General features: G+C 51.9%; 1 protein-coding gene across 2 annotated transcripts in view; it reads left to right on the top strand.

Moving 5' to 3' along the window:
* Morn1 (MORN repeat containing 1) overlaps positions 1 to 27,011 on the top strand; it is a 57,063-nt gene that overhangs the window by 16,579 nt on the left and 13,473 nt on the right. For both annotated transcript variants that reach the window (XM_055615291.1, XM_055615290.1), the window contains 4 exons: positions 7,830 to 7,953; positions 8,447 to 8,616; positions 24,432 to 24,565; positions 24,646 to 24,725. In XM_055615291.1, the coding sequence (XP_055471266.1) occupies positions 7,830 to 7,953; positions 8,447 to 8,616; positions 24,432 to 24,565; positions 24,646 to 24,725 (508 nt within the window). The remainder of the gene's footprint in view (positions 1 to 7,829; positions 7,954 to 8,446; positions 8,617 to 24,431; positions 24,566 to 24,645; positions 24,726 to 27,011) is intronic.

Below are 27,011 nucleotides of genomic sequence, written 5' to 3'. Positions count from 1 at the left end.
TGTGTGTGTGTGTGTGTGTGTGTGTGTGTGTGTGTGTGTGTGTGTGTGTTGCATGTCCCTGTGTGGTATATGCACATGATGCCCACAGAGGCCAGAGTTCCAGATGGTCATGAGCCACCCACTGTAGGTACTAGGAACCAAGCTCAGGTCCTCTGTAAGAGTAGTATGTGCCCTTAACCACTCTCCAGCCGTCCACTTTTCTACCTTTTGAGACAGGGTCTCATTTATTCCAGGCTGGCCTCAAACTCAGTAGAGCTGAGGCAGGCCTTGAACTAATGGTCCTGTCCCTGACTCCCAGGATCTGAGATCCCAGGCATGCGTCATTATGTCCAGTTAGATCCCATGATCACTAGTAAATATGCAGATTCGGACAGCCACCACCACATCACAGTGCCCGCTCACAACAGTTCCAGATCTCTAGGCCGGTCCCTTGCTCCTAGTTCCAGCCTTGTGCCCACTCAAGTCTCTAATTCATTTCCTGCCTTTATACATCTGGCTCTTGAACATTTCATGCGTGGAGTCATATCCTGTGTGGTACGTTGCTTGCTTCCCAGTGGACATCGGCCTCAGCCTCCGTACTGATCAGCGGCATCCTGTCGCCCATAGGCTGCACGTGATGGCCTCGCAGGCAGCATCGCAGCATCCTGTGGTCAATGAGTTTAAACTTTTAAAGACAGTTGAAGTGTTCAAACTTCCAAAGAAGCTACTGGGCCTGTGCAGTAGCTCACCATGTAAAGTGGTTGCTGCCAAAGCTGAGGGCCAAGGGTCGATCCTCAGGACCCCATGGAGGAAGGGAGAAGTGACGCCCATACGTTGTCCCCGATTGTATGTCTGGGCTCTGTACACACGCGCACTTGAGTTCATGTGTGCACACACAAGAAAAGGGAGGGAGGGAGGGAGGGAGGAAGATAGATAGATAGATAGGTAGATAGATAGATAGGTAGATAGATAGGTAGATAGATAGGCAGGCAGATAGGCAGATAGACAGATAGATGATAAAATAAGCTACCACCTTCCCAAGTGGCAGGACCCTTTTGCAGTCCCCAGCACAGTATACCGGGCTATAGCCATACTGTGTGGGAACAGTGCTATTGTTTAGCAGTTACAACTGCTCTCGCTCTCTCTCCCCTCTGGCTGTCCCAGAACTCACTCTGTAGACCAGGCTGTCCTTGAACTCATAGATCTGCTTGCCTCTGCTACCAAGGGCTGGGATTAAAGGTGTGTGCCACCAATGCCCTGCTAACTTTTCATTGCTTACCAGTCATTTGCACAACTTGGTTAGAGAGATGCCCAGTCCCATGCCCACCCATTTTTTTTTTTTTTTAAGTAGGCTGTTGGGTTTCTTATTTTTTGCATTCTGGCTACAAGTCTTAATCAGATTTTTAAATTTTTTTTTTCTCAGTCAGATACATCGGTGCACATCTTTTAATGCCAGCACTCAGTAGTCAGAGGCAGATAGATGTCTTCATTCAAGGGCCGCCTGGTCTACAGTGTGAATTCAAAGGCATCCAGGGCTACACAGTGAGATCTTGCCTCAAAAACAAAAACACAAACAAAAAACCAAAAACATAAAAACGAAAAACCGCACAATACATTTTTTTCCTTTCGGTCCAGCTTCTTTTGGTTTTCTTTAAACATTTGAAGGATTTATTTACTTGTTTGTTTGTTTGTTTGTTTGTTTGTTGTGTGTGGTGTTTTGCCTTCCTGTCTGTACGCTTGATGTCTGTAGTGTACAGAAGAGGGCATGGCAGCCTCGGGAACTGGGGTTACACACGGCTATGAGAGGCCTCGAGGGCACTGGGAACCAAGCTCCAGTCCTAACTGCTGAGCCTCTCTCCAGCCCACTTTCCCTGTAATTGTTCATTTTTAATGCTTCTTTTATAGATTTTAAATCGTAAATTTTGACAAAGTTAAACTTACTCTTCAGTGGGTCATAGTCTTGGTTCTATATCTAAGAATTTCCTGCCTAACTGAAGTCTACATAGACTATTTTCTAATAGAAGTTCTATGCTAAAACATAAAAGAAGTTCTATACTATTTTAGCTTTCATATTTAGGGAGGTATTCCATTTTGAAGTAACTTTCGGATAAGACCGATGTGTGGTCCATTCCCCCAGCCATGACAATTGGAAAGACTATCATTTCTCCATTTCTCCATCAAGGAACCTCCTTGGTTCCTTGATCAATATCTACTATCCCCAAGTCAAGATTTCTGTCTAGTCTCTCAGTTCTGCCCACTGATCTGTGTGACCGCTTTCATCAGGCAAATCTCATCTGTGCCAGTCCATGCCACCTTCACCGTAGCCTTCAGTATGCCTCGAAACCAGGGCACCCTCTAGCCTTGGTCTTTTTCAAAGCTACTTGGCTCTTTGAGGTCCTTTACATTTCCTTATAAATTCAGAATTAGCTTGTTAGTTTCTCCAACAAAAAAAGCCTCTTGGGCTTCTGATGGGGTCACAGTGAGTCTTCAAGAGACAATAACATCTCTTAGCACTGAGCCTGTCGTTCATAGACACAAAACTGTTTAACACTTTGATTTCTCTCATCAATGTGTATTTTCCATGCACAAACCTTACAATGTTTTTTAAATCTGTTGGTAAACTATTATTTCCCATGGGATATTTGATTATAATTATTTAATATTAATAATTACTGATTTTATTATATATTTTGGAGGTGTTTAGGGGAGCCAGGGGGGTGAGCACGGCGTCATGTAACGCAGGCTATCCTCACATTCCGGATGTAACTGAAGGTGACCTTGAACTCCTGAAACCCTCCATTCTCTACTCCTGGAACTGCAGTCACGGTGTGCGCCACCACACCCTTTCCCAAGACGGTGGGGGAAGAATTTCACATTTTTGGCTCTTGTGTTTGGTCCATGACCTGTTTGAAGTTAATCTCTGTGGAATGGGGTCTTTGGATGTGGCTGTCAAGTGTCCCAGCACCCACTGGGGAAAGGCTTGTCTTTCTCCAGTGAATTATCTTAGGATTTCATTTGCTGCAATTTTTAAAATACTTTTCCTCTCTGTTTATAAACGACATTGGTCTGCGGTTTTCTTTTCTCCTCCCACTTCCTACCCTCTGTGTCTTGGAAGAATTTGTGTTAGATTTTGAAGTATTTCATTTTAAACTCAGGGCTTCACCCATGCTAAGTAATTATTCTACCTCCCGAGTGGTATCCCCAGACCTTTGGCTTGGGTTGTTTGGTCTGGTTTAGTTTGGGGCGGGGGGGGACTTGTTTTGTTTTGTTCTGGTTTGGTTTGGTTTTTTTAAGACAAGGTTTCTCTGTGTAACAGCCCTGGCTGTCCTGGAACTCACCTCGTAGACCAGGCTGGCCTCAAATTCACAGAGATCCATCTGCCTCTGCCTCCTGAGTGCTGGGATTAAAGGTGTGCACCACCACGCCCAGCTGATCATATATTCTTTACTTGAATTATTTATTCTCATATTTTTTTCTGAAGATGTTTTAGGACTTCCTATTTACATAGATTCATGTTATCTGCAAATAAATTTTACATCTTCATTTTCAGTCTCAATGTAGTGTTTTCCTCTCAGTTGCTTTATTTCACATTTTCCATAAGAAGTGAGATATGAAAAAAAAAAAAAAAGTGAGCTATGTTCTAGGTGCTCCATGTTGTCTCTAACACTTGGTATTCTCTTTCTCTCTCACGGGAGTTTGGCTTGTATTTCCCTGAAAGCTAATGACGCCAAACACCCTTTTCACGTGCTTCTTCACTGTGTGTGTTTCTGCCATAGAGAACCGTCTCTTCAGGGCCCCTGTTTATTTTTAAAATGGGATAGTCTTAGGTGGACATAGTGGCACACACCTTTAATTCTAGCACTTGAGAGGCAGAGACAGATGGATCTTTGTGAGTTCAAGGTCAGTCTGGTCTACACAGTAAGCTCCAGGGCAGCCAAGGCTACATAGTAAGGTCCTATCTTAGAAAAAAAAAAGTGGGGGGAGCTAATAAAGGTTTTCCATATAGTCTAGAGGCAGGTGCCGTAGCTACCACGTTTTTTAAGTTTTTCATGTTGTGGCCGATCTTGCAGTTTCTCAGAATTCAAGGGTCCATGTTTCCATGTTGATGAAATCCACTTCAAAGCCCCAAAGCCGCAAAAGCTAAGATTCTAGTGCTTCACTGGCCATATCTTAGGACTTTGCCTAAGCAGGGCATCTTAGTCACTGTCCTGTTGCTGTGAAGAGACACCCTGACCACAGCAGCTCTTACAAAGGCAAACATTTAGTTGGGACTGGCTTACAGTTTAGAGGTTCAGCTCATTAACTGTAAGGGAGCATGTCAGCATGCAGGCAGACATGGTGCCGGCGAGTACCTGAGAGTTTTACGTCCCAATCTGCAAGCAGCAGGCAGAGACAGAGCCATTGGGCCTGGCTTGAGCATTTGAAACTCCAAACCCCATCCCCAGTGACTTGCTTCCTTCAACAAATCCACACTTCCTAAGCACTCAGATATGGGCATATGAGCCTATGGAGCTGTTCTTATTCAATACCCCCACACAGGGTTGTAGAGCTCTTTTTAAAACTCTACTTCATTTGAGGTGTTTAGGCCTCAACCTCCCTTCCAACCTCCCAACCCTTAATGGGAAAGAGAAAAGGTTGGTGGGGAGAGGAGTCCCAGACTCCGTTACTTCTCCCTGCTAGTTAGGGTCACAGGGTTCTTCAAGGGCTCTGTACAATCTCCATCAACTGCAAGCGCAGCCAGCAGGCTCCTCCACACCACTGAGCCCCGAAGCGTCTGTCTGCTCCAAACCGCCACACCACCTGTTTGATCTCTGCAAACTGCCTCACACCACACAACACCTAATGCCACACCTTCTCTTTCTCAGCTCTCATATTTATACTCTCAGAGTCCTAGCCCACGCCCTTCCCCATGCTGCACATAGAAGGCCATTATCAGCTGGCAAAAGCCACCTCCGCACAACTAACAGGTGTGGACAAACTAAAGCTCAACTAAAATTCCTCACTTGGGATTAAAACACAAACATATTTACATAACATACAAGGAAACCAAAACTTCCATTACACAGGGTCATAAAGATTCATAACTGTGTTGTTGTAGCTCAGGCTGGACTCAGACTCCCAAGTGTTGGGTTACAGTTGTGTTTGCTCTTCCCAGGCAGTCCTCATTTATTTTAAAGACTTACTTATACAGCATTCTGCCTGCACACAAGAAGAGGGCATCAGACCTCATTATAGATGGTTGTGAGCCACCATGTGGTTGCTGGGAATTGAACTCAGGGCCTCTGGAAGAGCAGCCAGTGCTCTTAACCTCTGAGCCATCTCTCCAGCCCAGCAGTCCAAAGTTTTGGCTGATATGCTTATTCCATTCACATTTCACATAGTTATTAATATGGCAGACTCACTGCAGTGCTTTGGTTTTTCCCCCATTTGTCCCAGCAGTTTCCTTCATCAGGCTGAGCAGCACAGCAGCACCTTGGCATGCTGAGCGATCTTGCAAAGAAAGCTCTTGCCTCAGTAGTTACTGCTCTTAACTCTCTTCTGGTTTTCCCTTCCTCCTACAGCTCTCCATCTAGTATTGTCTTTCATGGCTGCAGCCTGTGAGGAAGGCTGCCTGTTGATGTCTGGAAATACCAGAATTTGTTTTCCCTTTGAGGGATGCTTTGAGGTGTCCTCCTAAGCTGTAGAATTCTGGTTCTTCCTTAGTGTTGAAAAATTGTTGCTCCAACATCTCCACTTGCACTGTACTTTTTGCATCCATGGATCCAGTTTAGTCACCTTAGGATAATTTTCAGCCATTATTTCTCCCAGTAGTCTCTCTGTCACTCTATTTTGTTTCCCATAAGTGAAATTGCTAGAAACTGCCCCCAGTATTTACAGACTCCCTCCTCTTTTTCCTTTTCTTTCTTTTTCTCTTTCTTTCTCTCTCTCTCTTTCCTGCATTTGATTTTTTTGGATGACTTCTCCAGCTGTATTTTTAGGCTTACAAATCTTTCCTTCTGTATCAGTTAATTTGTTGTAGCTCACATCCAGTGCACTTCTTATCTCATTCATAGTAATTTACAGAATCTGTATATCCCTGGCTGGCCTGGAACTCAGTATGTACATTAGGCTGACCTTGACTTTGTAGCAGATCTTCCTGCCTCTACCTCTTGAGTGCCAGGATTGCAGAAATGAGCCACCATGCTTAGCAGCATTGGAGTTTTCATCTCTTGTTCTTCTTTTCTTATGTGTCTGCTTTCACTGATGAGCATAAGGACATGGTTACAGTACTCAATCCTCTACTCTCGGTTTTGAGACAGGGTGTCAGACTCTGTAGCCGAGGGTGCCACTGAGCTCCTAATGATCCCACCTCCACTGTTCTAAGGGCCAGGATTGCAGCCTCGGTTGTAATCCATTTCATTTGTCACCAATTGTTAATTCTAGAACCTGGGTCAGTTGCAACTAATTTATTTTTCTCCTCATTACCCACCATACTTTTCTGCATTCTTTGCGTGCCTGGTAATCTTTGATTTAATGCCAGACATTGTAAATTTTACTTTGTTGGATGCCAGATATTTTTGTATTCCAATAAATATTCTTGAGCTTTTGTTCTGAAGCAAAGCTAAGTTGTGTGGAAAAGGCTTAATCCTTTTGGCCTTGTTTTCATGACTTGTCATACAGGTCTGAGAGAGAGAGCACCATGAGCAGCTGCTGTTCCCTAGCACCGAAGCAAGGCCCTAAGAGCACCACGCACTCTTGTGTGACTTCTCAGCCTTTCCATCTAGGCTGGTAGAGACCAGCCGTCCCCAGGCTTGTGAGCCCCCGATCCCTTAGCTTCCCTTAGTTCTTTCTTGGCCAGGTGAAGTCGTCGTGTGTGCGCCCCAAGCCGTGCTCTGATGTCCCTGTGCTCTGATGAAGCCAGTGTCACTCCAGAGGCTCTCTTCCCTCCTTCCCTGTATTTTCAGCTGAGAGAGTTTTCTGGGCAGCACCAGGGGGTCTGAGCTGACCCTCTCCACTGCTACCTCAAGTCAGAGAGCCTACTGGGCTCTGCCACTTTGTCTAAGTTTTTCCCCTGCAAGTCTGGTGTCAGGTCCTGGAGTGCAGGACTGTCAACCCATTCCATCACAGCCCTGACCGTCACCGGCACAGCCATCCTGCCTCATCTACAGCACTCCAGTGCTCCCCATTTATCAGTGAACACTTGTCTCTGCTGGGTCCTCCACGAGGAGCTGTGTGCCCAGCTCCACCACCTCTGCCTGCCACAGAAGGCCCAGTGGGTCTATGTGCCCAGCTCTACCACCTCTGCCTGCCACATAAGGGCCCAGTGGGCCTGTGGCTCAGAGAAGACAGCTCTGCCTGCTCCTCAGGCCCTGAGCTCTCGAGCCACCTGCCTCTGGGGTTCTAGGCTGGTCAGCATGTGTGTCTTCTCAGAACAAGCTTTCTAGGTATCAGTTGTATGCTCTGTGTCAGTGACTGGGGAGGTGGATGATTGATGCTGAGCCTGTAGCTTTTGGTCACGCTGGTAGATGAGGAGAATGAGCAACTGACCAGCCCAGGCAAGATGTACTTACTGCTTTGACCCTTTAGCTGATGGGGAGGAAACCCTCCCAGAGCTGAAGAGTGCCCAGGATTCACGGTGAAGGGACAGAGGTGCAAAGCGAAGGGTGAAGCTCGAGGAAGAGACTTTGCCAGGCATTCATCAAAGGAAGGCAAAGCAGGAACCCTCCAAGAGGCTAGCCAAAGGTGAATGTAGTCACAGTCAGTCAGAAACGGGACAGCACAGGTGCTCCACCTTCAGCCCACCTCCACCACCCCTGGCCTGGATCTTTGATTCCTCACACAATGTGTCTCTTGATTTCTTCCTTTGGAAGGTGAGAGTGGCCGGATCTTGAAGATCTCAGCAGGAGTCAGATACGTGCAACTCCCAGCATTCTCAGAGGTCAGCTTCTTCAAGGTGGATGAAGAACACATGGAGACACTCATACAGACACCATTGTAAGGATGCACATCCCCTGTGGGGGCACCTCTGAGGAGATGAGGCTGGAGAGACGTCCCTGTGTCTCTCCTGTCCGCACTTTCCCATAACTGGGAAAATAACTGTAACTGGGTAGGCCTGGGACACGGTGCCAGCCAGCTGGACTTTGAAGGGCAGAGGCAGGTGGACTCAAAGGGAGTGGATGGCTAGAGGCGTTGCATGCCTGGTGGTCAGCAGGCACGGGGAGGGAGCAGGGAAGAACCTGCTGACTGTTCTTCTTTGGCCTTAGCTGGACCCAGCTCAGCAGCATTTGAGGGTGACACACACAATCCTCCAAGTATGACTAAATAGTGTTCCTTAACTAGCCTGAGCCCCAGGGGCAGGGCTAGGACACACACAGTGTGGGCTGCCCTGTCCCTGCCCGCTGCTGCCCCAGCTCCTGCCGCCCACTCATTTGTTTTCCGGCTCCTGCTTCTTTGAGCCACACTGTGGTATTTGCTGTCTCCTTCCTAGTGGGTTCCAGTGCATTTCCTATCCTCTGTCCACCCCTGTGTCCTGGGGACTGGAGCCCAGGTCTACTGTGAAGAATACCAGAGCTGACCTTCTCTCCAGGGGAGACTCAGAGCCAGTGCTAGACTCGGGAGCCTTCCACGGCCAGGAAAACACCCCCAGCGATCGGCCAGGTGAGTGGGCATCGGCAGTCAGAGGTGTGCAAGGTAACAGAGTACCCAGAACCTGAGCAGGAAGGTGACAAGGCTCAGCAGACCTGGGAGAATTGTGAAGCTCGGGGAACTAAGCCCAGGCCTGCGTGCTGCTGGCAGACAGCAGGTGTAACCTCCTTTCCAGGGCCAGAGGGGAGATGGGGCTTCCCATCCTGAGCTGCCACACAAATCCAGCAGCTCTCTCTACATAGCTTTGGCTGTCCTGGGACTCATTAGATAGACCAGGCTGGCCAAAAACTCAACAGAGATGGGCCTGCCTCAGCCTCCTGGGTACTGGGATTAAAGGCATGCGCCACCACTGCCTAGCCTCTTCTGGACTTTTAACAGGAGGGAGAAGGTTCAGTAAAAGGGTTCAGGCAAAGTCACATAACTTGTGCTTAGGACCCTCTGTGGACTCTGACTTGGGACTGACAGCCAGGATCGCCAGCCCCCAGCACTGGGCTCCTCGGTCTCTGGCTCTCACACATAGAATATAGGCTCTGGGTCAGGAGCTCTCAACCTTCTGAATGCTGTGACCGTTTAATACGGTTACTGTTGTGCTGCCCCAACCATAAAATTATTTTCATTATGACTTTATAACTGTAATTTTGTCATTGTTAGGAATCGTAATATGAATATCTGATAAGCAGGATATCTGATATTCAACCCCTGTGAAAGGGTCACTGACCTCAAAGGGATCACAACCCACATGTTGAGAACCACTTCTCTGGGCAAAAAACGAGTGTTAGAAGACTGTAACCACGGGTAACCCAGACCTGAAACCACGGGTAGCTGTGGCATGAAGGCTCATGGTTCTCAGCAGCTTGTATATATACCTAGCCTAGTTAGTGCGGTTGGTTAGTAGATTTTTGAGGGTCTTGCTGTGTAGACTGCCCAGCCATCCTCCTCCTGCCTCAGTTTCTCTAGTACTGGGATTTATGGATGCATGCCACCATCCGTGGCAAAGCCAGGGTCTGGCAGAACATGTCTGGTCATCAGCAGCCTGCCTATCCCACCTGCCTGTTGCTTCACTACAGCTGCCAGTGGAAGCCTTGACCCTCTGTCCTTGCAAACCACACACAGCCCTAAGGAGAGTCCTTTTCTTTGGGGTTGGACGTAGGTGAGACCAAGCAGCTGTCCAGTTAGGTGAGCACGCTGAAGCTCACATAGAAGCATGCACCCTCTCCTGACACAGCTCTCTCACAGGGCCTTCCTGCCCCAGTCTTTCCTCACCTTCTGCCTGTCTCAGCCTTTCAGCCCAGAAACCTTGAAGCTGCCATTAGGCAGGGAAACCCCTCCCTCCCTCCCTGGCCTCTGTCTTCTTCAACTGGCCGAGCCTCTCCACAGGCTAGCACTCCCCACACCCTGACCTCTGTCACTGCTGCCCGTCCTGGCTGCACAGCCTGGAACCCCAGCGTGCTTCACTCATCATCTTGCCAGGTCTCTTCTGAGCCCAGCTTACACTCTTCACAGACTGTCCTGCCTGGTGGTGGTGCCTGAGCTCTTCTGAGCCTCCCAAGCTTCATCCTACGCCTTCTGCGGCCTGTGTGGCCAGGGCCCCCCAGGCACTTAGCAGCGGCTCGTTCTCTCTGCAGTTTTGTGTTTATGTGGCAGAAGAGCGACAAAAAGGACGGTGGTGAGGTGGCAGTTCAGAGTATCAGTAGCCCCGATCTCATCCCCAGAAATCGGCTGGTGGTCAGAGGTCTTTGCCAGGGCAGCAACATTTGTGACAAGAGGAGGATTGTCCAAACAGCCATCTTGAGACAAGCAGCAGAGAGGCGGCAGATCTCCCGTGTAAGCACAAAGGCTGGGTGGGGGCTCAGACTCCTTCCTTACAGAAAGCTGTAAACTCCAGAAGACAACCAGACCCTGTACACAGAGGAACAGAAGCCACGCTGACATGGCCCGGGGGCTGGCGGAGCCAGGGAACCCCAGGAGGCAGCGTGGTCCAGCTCCCCCTTTGTCTGCCTCCACCTCAGCCATAGGAGCAATTTCATGCTGCATCGGCAGAATAGTTCTCATATTTCTGCATAAAAATACTCACTGGGCGCTGCCACGCCTTCTGCTCTGAGAGACTTTCAGAGCCAAGTGCTGCTGTCTCAATGAAAACCAGCCGCAGAATTCAGAGCTCACTCTGTGCTGCCCAACGTGCCAAGCCTGTCTCCTGCAGGCAGCTCCACAGCTGGCTCAGAGTCTGGCCTAAGCCGATGTGCTGGAGACCAGGGGCACAAGCCAGGGGTCCCCAGCACACTCAGTGGTTCACACGGGAGCCAGGCACAGATCCCTCTGGGACCTGTGAGGTGTTCATCACCCTGAGGTCTGAGCACTTAGGAAGCCACAAGGAGCATGGCTCTGCTTTCAGAAGAACCTCGAGGCTTTGAATCTGAAGTCTGATATGACCTTGGTCATGCTAGGTAAATCCACTGAGCTACATCCCCGACCTTGAGCTACTGTTTCCTGTTGGGAGCTCCTCAGGGTCTGACCAGGCCTCTGAACTGTGAGAGCCTGGACTGCCATTTCCCTGTTGTTTCTGACTGGGCCCTGCTTATTCTGTAAAATGAGGTCAACAACCTCCATAGACCACATGCACAACCACCCCCACCCCACCCCCCACCTCAGGAGGGAGGGCAAGGTGAGGGTGGACCCACTTAAATCCAGGCTGATGGGCTGGAGAGATGGCTCAGAGGTTAAGAATACTGACTGCTCTTCCAGAGGTCCTGAGTTCAATTCCCAGCAACCACATGGTGGCTCACAACCATCTATAATGAGATCTGGTGCCCTCTTCCGGTGTGCAGGTGACATAACATATTATACATAATAAATAAATAAATAATTTAAATTAAAATCCAGACTGAATCAAGGCGGCAGAGCAAGGGTCAAGGGTGGCTTTCTGCCTGTTTCTACCTTTCTTAAAACTTTCTTGCCCAACAGTCTCATGGAATGGGTAAATGTCTTTGCTCTGTCTGCCCATCTGTCTTGGCAGGTAAGATGAAGGGCCCCAGGGTAGGCAGTTTTAGGTCCCAGGATCCCACTGGGAGCTGAGCTGTTTGCTGAGCAAGGCCACATGAATTCATGAATTCCCACCCTTCTCCTGGAGTCTGCTGCCATTTGGTGCACATAAAACCCAGATCCCTGGCTGGAAAGTGCAAAGATTCAAGCCAGGAGGAGTCTAAGAGCCCAGAGAGGCAACTCTGCTTTATCAGCCAGAGGCGGACGAAGTGGAGCACACCCTTCTCTCTCATTCCTTCAATGTTACCCTTCTTTTCGGTGATCCTGTTCAGGACAGATTTATTGTACTTCTAATTTTCAAACTGTGACCCAGTTAAACTAGTTCCCTCTATAAACATAACATCAAAGCTGACTTTTCTTCCCAGTTGCTCTCTCGTTAGTCTGCCTTATACCCAGTGACAAAGACCCCTGACTCCTCTGTCCCAGTGATCCCTGCAGTACTTTCAGGAGCTCCAGCCAGCACCTCCAGTTTCCTACTCTGGCCTGGAGGCCTTTGGAGGACAGAGGAGCCCTGTGGCCATGTGCCCCTCTGCCTAGGCACCCGGCAGAGCGCTGAGGCCACTACAGAAGTTTAACTGTCCTGGGCAAGAGCAAGGCCTGAAAAAGAAACCCCAACCAAAGAGTGATGAATGCCCCTTATTCAGGCTTATTGGAAGCCTGACTGTTACAGCTTAGACCAGAACCTGTGTCAAGAACCTGGCTCGGGCTTCTCCCACATCTAGAGCTGCTCCCAGAGCCCTCTCTGGGTCAGCAGGAAGGCATCTGGGAAGGCACGCCTCAGCCTGTGGCAAGGAACTAGAAGGAAGCCCAACACGGAGGAAATGCCGAGCTGAGCCTTCGACTCCAGCCAAAGCAGCCTTAGTGTGTGAGGAAGGTGGACCAGGGGCTACATTCTCAGAGTAGATGTCAGTATTTAAACACAAGCACACAGAAACGCTGATTATCTTGCTCTTGTGCCTAGCATGGTCCCTCTGCTGTCTCACTAGGTCCCTGGTGCCAACATTCTCTCTGCTAGGCAGGTCCTTGCCAAGGGCCTATGAGGCCTTCTCAGGCCCTGTGTCTGAATGCTGTGTGGAAGGACTGACATACAGCTATGTAGCAACAGCTTAGAACTGCTTCCTGTGCTGGGCAGGAAGGAGCCAGGGCTCTGTGGGCAAGGGTGTCCTGATTATATGTTTGGTTGTCTCAGACACTGTCCGCTCACCTCACCAGCCATAGGCTAGGGCAGGGCAGAGACAAGAGCCCAGAGAGCTCATGCTAGTAGCCGTTAGCTCAGCAAAGGGCCTGAGGTGAAGCGGACCGAAAGCTTCCTGTGGAGGCTCTTTAGGTTGATGCTTCTGTGCAGGTGTATGCAGGACACCACCACAAGCTGTGTACATGTCTCTTGCACGCCAGGCACCAAGCACAGGCAGAGACAGGGTGGTTCTCATCCTGCTCGTTGCCTCACTTTCCAGCCGATCCGGATGTACGGGGCTGACCTGTGCTCCTGACAAATACGGCCTCGTTGCAAGCAGTGTGAGATGTGGCTGCTTTTAGCAAATGACACAGTAAGAACTCCAATTCCATTGGCGTTTGCTCCTCCCTTGCACAGTAGCCCAGGGGCAGGTCTGTCACCAGCCATGGGGCCCCTGTTTCTGTTTTATTCCACTTCTGTGTTATGACCCTAAAATGCTGCACATGCTTCAGATGTCATGCTAAAGTTCGCTAGGCAGGAAGGAGAGAATATGAGGGATAGAACTTGGCTACACGGCCATAGACCAGGTCACATGGAGATGAGCACATTGTGCCCATGAAGATTAGGCAGCCTCACCAGCAGAGAAGGGGCAACTGGACACCGATCATCCTTGCCAAGTAGAAGTCCCATCAAGGTGCACTACCATGCTGTTACACAGACAGATATCCGAGAGGGTCCCCAGCACCGCTTTAGGCACTGACCGTGCCTGCACTCTGCATCTGTGACAAAGGCTGTCCCACTGTGACCAACAAAGCCCTGCAGCCCAGCCTCTAACGCCCCAGGCCATGGGGCTAGGATGGTGCTTGGCCAGCTATGATAGGCACTGGTAGTGAGCAGGCCAGGTAGCTGCTTCTGCCAGACCGTGTGTGTGTGTGTGTGTGTGTGTGTGTGTGTGTGTGTGTGTGTGTGAAGGAGTGTGGGAAGGGCCAGAATGGTCTCAGCTGACTTCACACCACAGGAGTCTGCCAGGTTGACCAGCAGCATCATTCAGGGCCATTCACACAAGAGCTAAAGGGACAAGCCACCTAGCCCACTCCTACCATGTGCTCACTAGAGGACAACATGTCCACACAACCTCCTGTTTCGCACCTTTGGGTACCGAGGTGTTTCCGTTTGGAGCAAACTAGCTCAGAGGTCAGACTGCCCTGAAGAGGAGGTGGGAGGGAGACTAGAGGGAGACAGAGCACACATGAGTCACACCTGAAATTAAAGCAGAGCAGGAGGTGGCACACTCTTTAAAAGCAATTGTCAGCGTTTCAACGTGTTCCCAAAGCCCGAGGCGGACAGCCACGGTAGAGGGAGCCCCTTCTCCCAGGCAGAAGCAGCCCTGCCCCTCCGCAGACCAGTGGCCCCCCAACCTACCTTCAGTTCCTCTAGAGAGAAGGATGATGGAGTTGAGTGTGACACAGTGGCCTTGTGAGGACTAGACATTGCGGGCTTGTCTAGTAGGGGCTTCAGGAGGCGTTGTCTGCTGGGTCTAGGCTGCCGATCCCCCAGGGAGCCTGCTGCCCACAGAGGAGTCAGCCCTGCCCCTCTACCCACCTGTAGGTAGACTTCTTACATGTGCCAGGCACCAAGTCACTGAGGCCACTCTAGACACTGCCCCTCCTGCCACACATCCCTGGCCTTGGCCCACTATGCCTCCAACTGGAACTTAGGGTCTCAGGCTTCCTTGGTCTGGAATTCCAGACAGTTCTAAAACCTTGTGTTTCCACTTATATGAATAAGTAAAATGAAGAGAGAAAGTGTACTCTGCTTCGGGAGGCCTGATGTCAGTAATAGGTAATTGCCAAGTGTGGTATTTCATTATTCTGTTGATATGAAATATTTCAGTTGTTTTAATTGTTTTTAAGTTTCTAGTAGACTATTTGCATTTCGATGAGCAGAACTGACAATTCCTAGGCGTGGACTATTGCCAGATATTTCAAGTCCTATTTTGGATAAATTACAACACCCAGATTTTAGGAACAAAGAACATTGATTTTATATTCAAAGGGCTTTTTATATTTAGTCTCTTAACCTTTTGTAATTCCCACCCACAGCTTGAAGCGCAGAGCCCTTTATGTTCCTTGTTCTTGGTGGGGTGTCTGTCGCACCCCGCAATTTGGGTCCATTGACTCATGAGGCAGGTGCGGATGATTGCGGGTGGACTCTGTGGGCGCAGGCTGCTGATTGCAGGACGGACGAGGTGGGCTCTGGGCCCTGTGGCTCAGACAATCCCTTGCAAATTAGCTTTGGGAACCTAGAAGAGCCAGTGCAGGAGGAGAAGGTGGCATTTCTTTTCTTTTCTTTCTTTTTTTTGTAATGCGCAAAACCATCCTACTGAATGTTTTCAGTTGGTCTGAATGATTTCTCTTTTTCATGTGTTGGAGAAAGGATTTTGAGTATTCATCGAATTTGATCTATGAAGAATCAACTGTTATTGTATGACAATTTAAAAAACCAAGGTGCCCTTTGCCGCTAATTCAGTCTTGCCAATGAAGTGGCAGAATGTTTAGCAGAGAATTTCTGGAAATTTCATTGCCTCACAGGGTGACACTGCATTTTAATATTAATTGTCTATGGTTAATTACAGCAGGATAGCCTCAGAGAGCCACATTTCTGAAGTGAGTTTGTACTGTAAATTCCTTTGTAAGGAATTCCTGTGTAGAGGAATATCCCAGAAAATGTAGCAAGGAAAGAGGTGATGCTTCCCATGGCAAAAAAAAGTGGCGAGAGTGAAAGTTTGCTCAGATGCCAGGGGACACAGCGGGTTTGTGAGTGTGTGGGGTCGCCATGTTACCCCTGAGCGAGTTCAACCTGCAGTGTGGCCTGTAGGAGGGCTGGAGAGGGTGACCCCTCTCTTCCTCAGGGTTCAGCTGACCCTTCAGCACAACTGCTCTTTTGTCTTTTGAGAAAAGTTCAATCTCTCAGTGTCAGCCTTCTAGGACTTGTAGTTTTCAGAAGTTCTCTCTTGTCATATACAAAAAGGGGCTTGATTCCATTTGTCTCTATTTCCGGGAGGAGGATGGTCCATGCCATGGCGTGTGTACGTTGGAGGACAGCTGTCCTGAGTCACTCCACTCTGGTTCAGGGCGTCAAACTCAGGTCAGGCTTGGCAGCAAGCGCCTCTCCTGCTGAGCCATCTCGCCAGCCCCTGAGGTTTGCTCTTTTTCCTTCCTTCCTGTCCTGAACAAATCAATCCTAAAGTTATTAAGTCTGAGTAATGAGGACATATCTGGAGCCCATGAGGGATGCTAAGGACACAAACAACAGGCCCAAAGTGGCATGAAGAAGGCTCACTGCAGGGAGTGATAAGAGCCTGAGATGTTGGAAGAGGCTCTGTGAGGACTGTGGTGGTTACAGTCAAGACCCTAGGGTAGATCTGGGGAGTCCCTGCCTTGAGAGCTCTGAGGCAAGAGGTCAGATGTGAAAAATGAGACCCTGAGAAGCCAAAGGATGCTTTGCGTACAGCATCTGCCCAGGCAAATATAAAGTACATATGGATGTGTGCCTGCACACCTAGGTACAGACAGCTGGGTGGCAGAGAGCAAGCATGGCGGCCGGCACTGCGTCTCAACACACACCCTCATGAGAAGCAGAGAGCAGAGGTGAGGCCCTGCAGAGCTGGATGGGAAGTGAGCCAGTAAGAGAGTCTGCTCCAGCCACCATGGGGAATGGCCTTTCAGGCCAGGCAGAAACAGTCTGGGGTGTTTAAACGAAGAGGGAGGACCCTGAATCAGAGGCCACTTGGTGTGTGCCTGACCCTGGGGAGGCAAGTCTGGGATGTCACGTAAGTCTAATGGCATGTGACATTTTATGGGACTTTGAAGCCCCATAAAATCCTGCCAGAGTTCAAGGGGAAGAGATAGTGCCCAGTTGAGACTGGCAGCTGCCCGTCTATAGAGCCAAGCCCCAGAGCTGACCGTCTAGGTAACTCCACAGAATTCCCACTCCCTCTGGGGCTGAGAGCAGACCTGAGACCACTTCTACCGAAAAGTCACAGCCTGCTTCTAGCTACAGTAGGACCTAAGAGAGTCAGACATAGAGAGGCTGTCCGCAGAAGGCCTGGCCTGGAACTTTCATCAGTCCCAAGGTCACAATGGTCAGGGAAAGGCCAAGACCTCTGCCCTTGAGCTCTTGTCATGGACAGGCGTTCGCAGTGGAAGAGGGACTGGGAGGAAGGCCACAGGGTAATTGCAAGCCCTGCTGTCTGCAGCTGGCATTTTATCTTGATGCATCTTTGCTGTACTGGGGATGGGGAAGCCAGGACCTTGCACACGAATATTACTGAGCCACACCCCTAGTTCCCCAGTAGCTTTTATGAGTAAAGAAAGAAAAGACCTTCTTGCCCGCCTCCCACTGTTTCCTAAGAGTGCACAGTTGCTGGACAGGTTTGAGCAGCACCTGGTGTCAGGATGCAGCTTGCAGCCCTTGCGGCCCTTTTGTGCTCATTCTCGAAAGTACCAGGAACCCCGCCGGCCCCTGGAGCAGAGTCCTCGATGGAACATAGACGGGATGCCCTCCGTGCCTTACAGGAGCCTCGGAATCCCCACCCTCTGGCCCCACTGTTCTTTCTCAAGCTGGACGTCCAAGTATGCCCCAGCTCTGAGCAGGAGAACTCCCCACCACTGTGAGAAAGGTGGCCACAGGCTCTATCTATGCAGGCAGCAAGGCAAAGCAAGGTAGGGCAGTGCTCCTGCCAGGAGGTCTCAGCTGCGCCGGACGGTCACAGGTGCTGTCACTGCCTGGGTGGCTCTGCCTGCTCTGCCATCATCCTCTGCTGCCGACCATTCAGGGGCAGGGAGAGCCAGCAAGGTCCATGGAGGACCTTGGTAGGGGCAGCAGGGACAAGCAGACCTCCAGATCAGGCTTGTTCTCCACGGAAACACTGGCTCCCTGGAGCACCCCAGACCTTAGGGTCTGCAGATCTGTCATCCCCACTTTCATGGGGGATCCTTAGTGCTGAGGTCACCCTCTCCTGTGACTTGGGCCATTCTTAAGACCTCCCACCAGATAAGCAGCAAGGTTGCCTACATCCTGACCATCCTCGAGGGCAGCTTTGTTGTTTGCTTCATTTTGATTGTTCAGGTAGGGTCTATGTACCAGGTGGTAGTGGCGCATGCCTTTAATCCCAGCAATCAGGAGACAGAGGCAAGCAGGTTAGTCTCTGAGTTCAGGGTCAGCCAGGGCTACACAGAGAAACCCTGTCTTGAGCCCCACCACCATGAACCTCACTTATGTAGACCAGGATGGCCTTAAACTCACAGGGAGCAATCACACCCAGCTTCAGGGACAGTGCTGGTGGAAGTGCGGAAGAGCAGCCAAGTCAACAAGAACCACCTGTGGCAGCTTCAGCCTTGCCCCAGGTGCTCCTGTCTCACCCACTGTCCCCTGAACCCAGAACCCCTTGGGGGCTAGCCTTTCTACCTGCTCTGTGACTGCTGCCCCGAATTTGACCAAGTGGGAGTCCCAAGCATTCATAACCGTTGTGATCCATGCTCTGCTCATCTGTGGCCTTGACCCAGGCCCTCTCGTCAGCTTCTGCTCACTCCATTTGCCCCAATCTTGAGGACTGTGACCCCATCCTTCCCGGGACATGAGGGTCTTGTGCTCTGGGCAACAGCCACTGAGGGTGGAGCAGAACTGCAGGAGGGTTTGTAGCTGCCTGCTTTTCTGTGCTCACTAACTGGCTTCCCGGGACAGCTGCCGCTTCTGAGTGGAGCTGCTTGCAGATGAAAAACAGTCAGAACTCCACACAAGCAGGCACCCGGGAACCCGTACTAGCTCCTCCTGGCCTAGGGCCCTTCCAGCATCCCCATAGGGCCTGCTGCTGTCCCAGTGGCCCAGCCTTGCGGCTTCGGCTTCGCTGTATACAAACAGCTTGGCTGGGGAGAGCCTCCTGAAGGCGAGGAGTGGGCGGGGTGTCAGAAACAGACTCAGAAAGAACCTCAAATTAGCCCAGGCCTTGGAAGCTTGCCAGCAGCAGCACGCTGGCTTCCCTGTTCCAAGGCAGTTTTGACACGGAGCTCCAGAAGGCAGGCATGGCACAGCCTCGTGCCTGAGGCTGCAAGTTTCACAAAGGAGCTTCCAAGCAGCTTAGGTGTGGCACAGAGCGTGGGCTCTTCAGAATAGAGATCACATGGGGCAGGCGGTGGTTCATGCCTGTTACCTCAGCACTTTGGAGGAGGAAATAGGATTTTCATGGGTTCAAGACTAGCTGGGACTACATAGTTCTAGACCAGCCTGGACTACATAATGAGACCCTGCCTTAATTTTTTTTTTTTTGTTTTTTTTGTTTTTTTGTTTTTTGTTTAAAGCCGCCAAATAGGAGTGGCACTCGGGTGTTCACGCTCTGGATCCCAAAGCTCTCATAAAACACCCAGCGTGTGGGAAGCGGGGCTGTGGCTTTGGATAAGGTCCATTTTCCATGCTTCAGGAAGCAGAGAAGAGTACAAAGGGTCCCTCCTAGCAAATGAGTGTGGGGTGGAGTAAGGGTGGCTTTTGCACAGTCACAGTACCTCGTAGTTCTTGTGACTCTGCTGAGCAGCCATGTTGCTGCATCTGCCTGGGGTCCCAGAGCCACCACGGCCCACCAAAGACGACAGATAAAGGCACAGTGTCACCGTTTCCATCAGGCTGGGCACCACCCCTGTCCAGGCTTCCAAGAGCAACATTTGGAAATTGAGTGTTTGATTTTAGATTTCTGCGGTCTCGTGTCGCCTGAGCTGGCTTCATATGCTCTGTAGTCAGGGTAACCTTGGACTTGTGTTGCTCCTGCCTGTGCGTCCTGGGTGCTGTGCTTACTGACATGTTCCACCATCACCAGTCTGAAATTTTTGATGAAAGAATAAATGAAAACTGGCCAGTCAGGAGAAGGGGATGTCTAGAGAGACGGCTCGGCAGTTTCAAGCCCTGGCTGCTTTTCCAGAGGACCCTGGTTCAGTCTCCAGCAGCTACGGGGCAGTCACAGCCATCCACAGCTCCAGCTGCAGGAATCCGATACCCTTGCCTGACCGCCTCAAGCACCGGGCAGGCACGTGGTGCACAGACACACATGCAGGCAAACTCCATAACCCATAAAAGAAAAAGAAAAAAAGAAACATAAAACCCACAAAAACTGGCCTGGGGGAGAGAGGCAGGACAGGGTGGGCTCGAGACTGGTGTACAGTGTCCTATGCAAGAAGTAGCCCAGGCCCAATAGCACAGCCTCAGGAGGGCTCACCTGGCAGACACAGCCCATTGGGCCCCCAGGACTGAGACCAGTACCCTCCACTTTAGTGACAAAGCAGATGGCCTGTATTAGCTACCATGGGCCATTATGACAATATCCAACATAAGGAACTCAGAGGAGCAAGGGGTTCTTTCAGCTGGTGGTTTTCAAGGTTACCATCCACCGGCACTTGGCCACGCACTTAGGCAGAGTTTCATGGCAGCAGGAGCGTGTACTGGAGGAGGCTCTTCTTTCCATCTAGCTGTGTGTGTGGTGGCGGGCGGAGCCAGCAGCTTTTGTACCTGGCTTTTCCGTGTGCACTCAGGTCCTCAACCTTGTTCAGCAAGTACTTTACCCACTGAAGCATCTCAGTGGCCTCCCCTTCCCATCCCGGTGGACAGACAGCTCTGAAGTAGATCAGGAGCCTGATACAACCTTCAAATCTGCGCCCCAGTGGCCTGGTTCCCTTCAGGGTTTCCTCAGCCTCCCGAAACAGTGCCACCAGCTGCAGACAAAGAACTCTGAGACCCTAGGAGGCATCTCAAACCACTCCTCAGCCCAGCTGGAAGGAGAGCAGCCCATAGGGCAGAGCACCTGCACAGCAGTGGGGTGCTCAGCCTTGTCTGCTTGGGCCTGCGCACCCACTTGTAAAAGGGACATTGGCTGATTGCTGGGGCTGTGCAAGCTGTGTGAGACCCGCTTAATCAGGCTCTGGTCCTGGGAGCCCCAGATGCTGCCCGTAGCTGAGTTGTTTGTGTTGGCCCGTGGCAGGCTAACTGAGGAGTCCGAGGGCCAGAGGGCTGTGTGCTGGGGAGGCTGGGTGGAGGTCAGGCACCGCTGCCCATGCTGGGGAGAGGGGGGACTCTGTGAGCTGATGGCAGACCTCTGGGCTAGCTCTAACCACAGCAGGTCCAAAAGAGCAAGCACCTCCTCAGATGAGAAGGGCTGCCTACTGACAGAACAGACCCTCTCGCCTGGACACCCAGGCAGCTCTGAAAGCCCAGGCTGCCTGCCTGGCCCCTGGGCAGCATGCAGAACTATCTTAGGAGTCCCGAGACAGGAACCCCGCCCAGGCACTGCACTGCTCCTTGGCTAATGGAGTGCACACTGAAGACTAACGCACCGTGTCTGGTCACCTCCAGGCAAGTCCATCCCAGCCCCTCAGGGCTAGTAACATTTGATTTTTTTAAATTCACTGAAACAAAAGATTTCAGCCTACAGCTTGTGCTCCTCCTGGCGAGCCCTGGGCCCAGGGCGGCTGTTTCACGGCGAGCCAACCTCTCTGTCTTGTTTATTCCTGCAATTTCTCCACCTTCTGCCTCCGTGTCCTACACAGGTGATTAGGGAGTCTAATTGGTTTGCCTGTAAAAAGATAATTAATTGGTATTTCCTTCACAGAGAGGTCAGGCTGCCCCCTCGGATCCCTGCAAAGCCCCCTCCCTTGAGGTGGCCCAGCGACCTTTATCTTGCTGATAAAGCCATAATTGCCATCAGCACTGACATAGGCCTTAGGGTTGGGTCCCAGAGATTAAGAGTCCTGTTCCTGGGGCCCCTTGGTTGGGAGAGGTGGCAAATGTAGCTTCCAGGGCAGGAGAGCCTCCAAAAATGTGCCAGGAATAGCGGTAGAGCTCTTGGTAGGTACTACATTAACAACTTGCTTGCGGAGGTCCTGCCTCAGAACTGCTGGAAGAGAGAAACCCCCTCAGGGACAGGGTGGGGTGATGTGCAGAGCTGGAATGGCTCTCCCTTTCAAGCACTGGAAGTGACCCCAGGGGCGGCTAGTGGTGGAAGACAGATGCTTCTATTGACAGCACTATCTGATAGCGGCTTATCTCCGCTCAGCTGTAAGGTCTTAAGCCTTTAGGAGGTTCTTGCAGTCTTTAGCTTTATCTCTGTCGTGGTTCAGCCTGACAGGACCAAGTTTACAGACAGGGTGGACACAGGAGAGTGCTGCCCCGGGGCGAACTGAGCAAGAGGTCCGGAGATTCTCCGCAGCAGGAGAAAACTGGTCACGACCTCCTCAGGTGCTCCCTGCAATGGGACCTGCAGGATGATGGACCAGGAGCAAATGGCCCTGGGGACACAAGAGGCAGCTGGTGAGAGAGGCTGGTGGAGAGTCTGAGGAATGGGTAGCTTCAGGGGGCAGAGGGGAAGGGCTCAAGTCAGAGGACTGAGGAGGGGCTGGCTGCCTAGCACCCTGGCAGAGCTGAGGGCGTGACCCCACAGACAGACAAAACCCTTAGAAGCTCAGGACAGCCCTCTCAGGGTCCTGACAGTGGTCTGAGAAATGAGTTACAGGGCAGATTGGGGACAGAGAGCCCGGTGGGGGCATCGTGGTCATCCCACTGCAGTCGTGGCCTGGACTCGAGCATGGGGCAGTGGAGTTGCCCATGGAGTAGAATAGTGAGAGAAGTAGGGACAACTAGCCGAAAAGGGTGTCTGTCCAGGGGGAGAAGAGGATTGTGAATGTGATACCTACCTGCCTCCATGAGAACTGGGAGGGGCACGGGCAGAACAGAGGTCAGCTTATACGAGGGGTGCCAGCAGCAGGGCCTGGCCTAGTGTGGGACTGGGCAGTAGCCGGTGACAAAGGAGCAGGCTAGGTGACAGTTACCCTGAGGCCAGGGTGTAGACGGTACTGACGGCATTCTCGGGAATCCTGGATCTTCAGCCACTACGGACAAGCGTGGACAGACGCACGTTTGTTCCCGGACGGCGGTGCTACGCACCACCTTCACCTCCTGTTTCTAGTAAGAACAGTCAGCAAGGTCGCCTCCAGCTGGCAAGCCTTCCGGTGGCTCCCTTTCCATGCGCTGCGGGTGCCTCTTGCCCTTTCCCCGGCCTCCTCTCTCCTAAGACTCCTAAGACTCCTCTCTCTTAAGACTCTGACCACAGAGCTAGTGTAGAAGCAGTAGCTGGCGACCTTGGCTGGCCCGTGTGGACACCGTCCCTGCCAGGCAGAGGCCTGCTATGTGAGCAGTCTGTTAGGCCACAGGGATCAAAGAGGCAAAGGTGGGGCCTGAAGACATCTCTTGCTTGCAATGACAAGGGTCGAGGCTGACCAGACAGCCTCTACAGTTCCCCCCCTCCCCCCGGCCACCCAGCGCCCTACCTGGGCACAAGCCTTTGAGACATGAAGGCAGAGCTGACATCTTGATTCCAAAAGCTGTTGTTTGAGACTGGGCTTCTCTGTGGAGCCCCGGCCATCCTGAAGCTCACTCTGTGGAGCCCCGGCCATCCTGAAGCTCACTCTGGAGGAGGTGGCAAACTGGTGCCACTTCCCACACGGTCCTCCATTGTGCAGAGAGCTGGAAACCCTGTTGTCAGCATTGCAGTTCCCAGTCACTGCCCAGGACGCCAGTGGTGCCCGCACAGCGCTGCGGGGAAGGACGTTAGTAAGGAACGTCCTTGCATAGGAAAAGGTTTTATTAATGTACCGTGAGACAAAATTAATACACCTCTGAGAGAAGTAACTCTCCCGCCTGTAATTTGGAGATACTTCACAGGCCCAGCTCCCGCAAACTGGACTCTGAGGAGGAGAATTAATGTCTCTAGCTCCAGGGCCTTGCCTCGAACACAGATGAAAGACTCCTGCGCTCACCCTTGTCCCACCAGAAGACCCCTGTACCCTACAGAGACATTGTCCTGGGACATCTCGGCACCCCTAATGATACTGGCCCGGACTCTACCCCCCTCCTCCAGGACCCCAGCCCGGGGTGCCCTCTGCTCTACCCTTGTCTTCTTGCCTTTGCTGCGTCTTTTGTAAAAGACCCTGACTTGTGCAGCTCCCGCTCCGAGGCCGTGCTGCAGCCAGAGCTTCCCATTTTAGTCCACCAGCTCTCAAGGGTCTGTGTCTCCTCCCCAGTCAGGAACCCCCTTGGGGAAAGGGCTATTGGGAGGACCCTGAATCTTGGTCCTACAGAAAAGTGGGCTTGGGTGCGCATATGTGTTTGGGAGGGACCACCTCGACCTGCCCACACCAGTGTTCACGCTGCTGGCTCTGTGCCCTGCTCACACTGCCGTGGCCAGGCGCACACTGCTCGCGCTGCGCGCCTCTCTCCACACACTCCCTGGCACACTGTCCTAGCCATCCTGCCCCGTCCATCCACCTGAGCCAGACTCCTCCTGTCTGTCCTACCTCTCTCCTATCTGCCTGTCTACCGCCTCTCCTAGCCTCCATACTTCCCTGTGCACACTCCTCTGTCTTGGGCTGGCTCAGAGAAACAGGCAGGACGACGGTTCATCCCCAGCCAGGCTCCATGTCTTGCCCCTGCCCACTCGCCTGGTAGCAAGGCAACTCTCCTTTTGTGCAGAGTTCATAGGACCTCTCTCTGCTTTATTTTCCTGGGCAAATCTGCTCAGTCAGGAGACTTGAGCCCTGCTGTCCCGCAGCCTGTCAGCGAGTGGAGCACGGTTGTGCTGAATTTGTGGACGTCCTCCTCGGACCCCCTCCGCCTGGGATGCAGCCCTTTCTGTTCCTGTCCGACAAGGTTGAGGTAGGGCCTGAGGCCTTGGGGGACTCCTTCTTAACACCACCGTGCTCCTCTGAACCTTTTCTCTTCTTCTGCCTGACTAGAAGGCTGGCAACCAGCCCCAAGGTGGCCAGAGTCCCCTGGAGGTGCTACCCACTGCCCAGGAACCTCTAAAAGGCACCAGGTGAGAAATGCACTAGCTGGGGTCTGCCACTGCCAGGCCCTGGCCTTTGTCAAACACATGCCTGAGCTGCCTCCCGCCTGCAACTCAGAGGGCCCCAGGCCGAGGGGTCTGTGGGGCGGTGGCCAGGAGGAGTTGTAGGAACACAGAGCGCCTGTTTGGAACCTGTCACTAGAGAATGAGCTGCTGAGCACAGCACTCATGTCTTCATGGCTGACAGCCTCGCTCTCAGTAACTCACCCAGGAAGGCCCAAGGAGAGCAGTCTGCCTGCTGCCGCCCTCTTGATGCAAAGCCTGCACCCCAACACCAGGTGGAGCCCAGGAGGCCTGGTAACAGTAGCAGAGGAGAGACTCCTGGCCCTCAGAGGTAGATAGCCATCAACAGAGGCCACACAGGAAAGTTCTGTATTAAGTAGGCATCACTGCTGGGGGGGGGGGGGCAGCATGGAATGGACATGTTTTCTCACCATTCCGTGCCAGCCTGTGTTGTAGGCACACCCAGTCAGGTGCTGTAACTAGCCCCATTTCACAGAGGAGGAAACTGAGGTCTGAGGATTTACCATTCAGCAACAGTTCTCCTAAATCAAGTCTGGGTTTCTGTCTGACAAATCAGAAGGCTGCTTGTCACGTGGGAGGTAGAGAGACAGGATATGGCAGCCAGCTCCGTCCCCACTCCTCCAGCACCTGAGCGCTATGGTTGTGGTAGGTACCTTGCAGAGCAGCCAGCACCACATTCCAGGTGCTCGGCTAGTGGAACTTGTGGGTTGTGGACCTTCACTGGACCTTTTTAGAGCAGGAGGTCCTGGCAAACTTGAGAGACTGGTGAGCAGGGCAGGCCAGGGCCAGGGAAGACTGTGGGCTGGAAACCGTTTTCCTGAGACGGCCAGGAACAAGCTTAGGGATAGGCGAAGGGTGCCTCCGTGTTACCAGTTCTCCCTAGAGGCTCAGCAGCACCTGCCCCATTCAGAAGGCAGGTGCCCAGGGGTGTGTGTGGGGGGGGTTCACAGGAAGTGCCCAGAGCAAGGCCAGAACAGGCTGACCCAACAGCAATGCCACAAGGGAAGAGCTATGGCAGGGATGGAAGGAGGGGGCCTGGGGCTGCCAGAGCTGAGGCTGCCTCCTGGCTCTCCCACAGTGAGATTGCTCATCACTGACACACTGGGTGTAGGAAGAGCCAGAACTCTGGAGGCTGGTGAAGTGTTGGCGAACTGACAAGCCTTTGATGCCCCTTAAAAGGCGGCAGCGGGACAGAGCCTCTTACAGCAGGAGGTGTGTCCCGTGCTGCTCTGAGTCAGGGTCTGTGAATCGACCATGAAGCATGTCTGTACAACAGCCAAAGCTGATTTAAAAATATAACCCAGATCTGGCTAGCAAGGAGCGCCCATTGGCCCAGCGTTTCCACCCAGAGAGAACGTGAGCCCACAGTGCTCACTGGGGTCACTCATGCTGGCTACCTCAAGGCCCAGGATGCTCTCTGGCCCCATGGAGACCCACTGCCAAGGGTGTCCTCCAGAAAAGATGGAAGATAGCCAGTCCACCCCCCACCCACCGCCAAGGGCCTTCTCCAGAAAAGATGGAAGATAAGCAGACCATCCCTCCACCCACTGTCCACGAAGGACAGTGTGCAATTAAATGACCACAGATTAGTATTCCTGGACCCTGAGATGCAGCTAAGTCAGTGTGCAAATTCAAAATGGCCCACGATTTCGGAGCGTGCTTGTGACCCAGCTTACCCTACTTTCTGCATTTCTTCCAGCATCAGAGTGTTCTAGGCTAAACTCAGACTCCACCTCCTGCTGCTGAGTGTTCTAGGCTAGGCTCAGACTCCACCTTCTGCTGCTGGGATTAAGGTCATTCTCCCAAGATCCTTGCTGCCAAGCAGCTGGTCTCCTGTGTCCAGGATATAGAAACGCAGAGGGAACTTTACATTTTTTGAGTCATTTATTTTTGAGATAGGATCTAGTGTAGCCCAAGCTGGTCTGGATCTTGTTTGTATTGCTGAGGGTGACCTTGAACTTCCAACCTTCCCGCCTCCTGATGCTGAGAGTTAGGATTACAGGCCTGCACGACCACACCTGTTTTATATAGTGCCGGTGGTGGAGCCCAGTGCTGCATGTGTAATAGGCAAGCCGTCTACCAACAGAGCTGAATCCTGGAGAGGCAACGTTAGGTTACAACAACTGCTGTCCACAGGCGAACCCTGGCCTCACGGAGCGCCCCAGCCCCTCAGCACCGTATTCTCAGCCATGAGCACCCCAGCCCCTCAGCACCGTATTCTCAGCCATGAGC

The sequence above is a fragment of the Psammomys obesus genome, unplaced genomic scaffold (assembly GCF_907164565.1).
Source record: "Psammomys obesus unplaced genomic scaffold, mPsaObe1.curated_primary_1811, whole genome shotgun sequence".
Lineage (NCBI taxonomy): Eukaryota > Metazoa > Chordata > Mammalia > Rodentia > Muridae > Psammomys > Psammomys obesus.
This window is presented reverse-complemented; position numbering and strand designations above follow the sequence as displayed.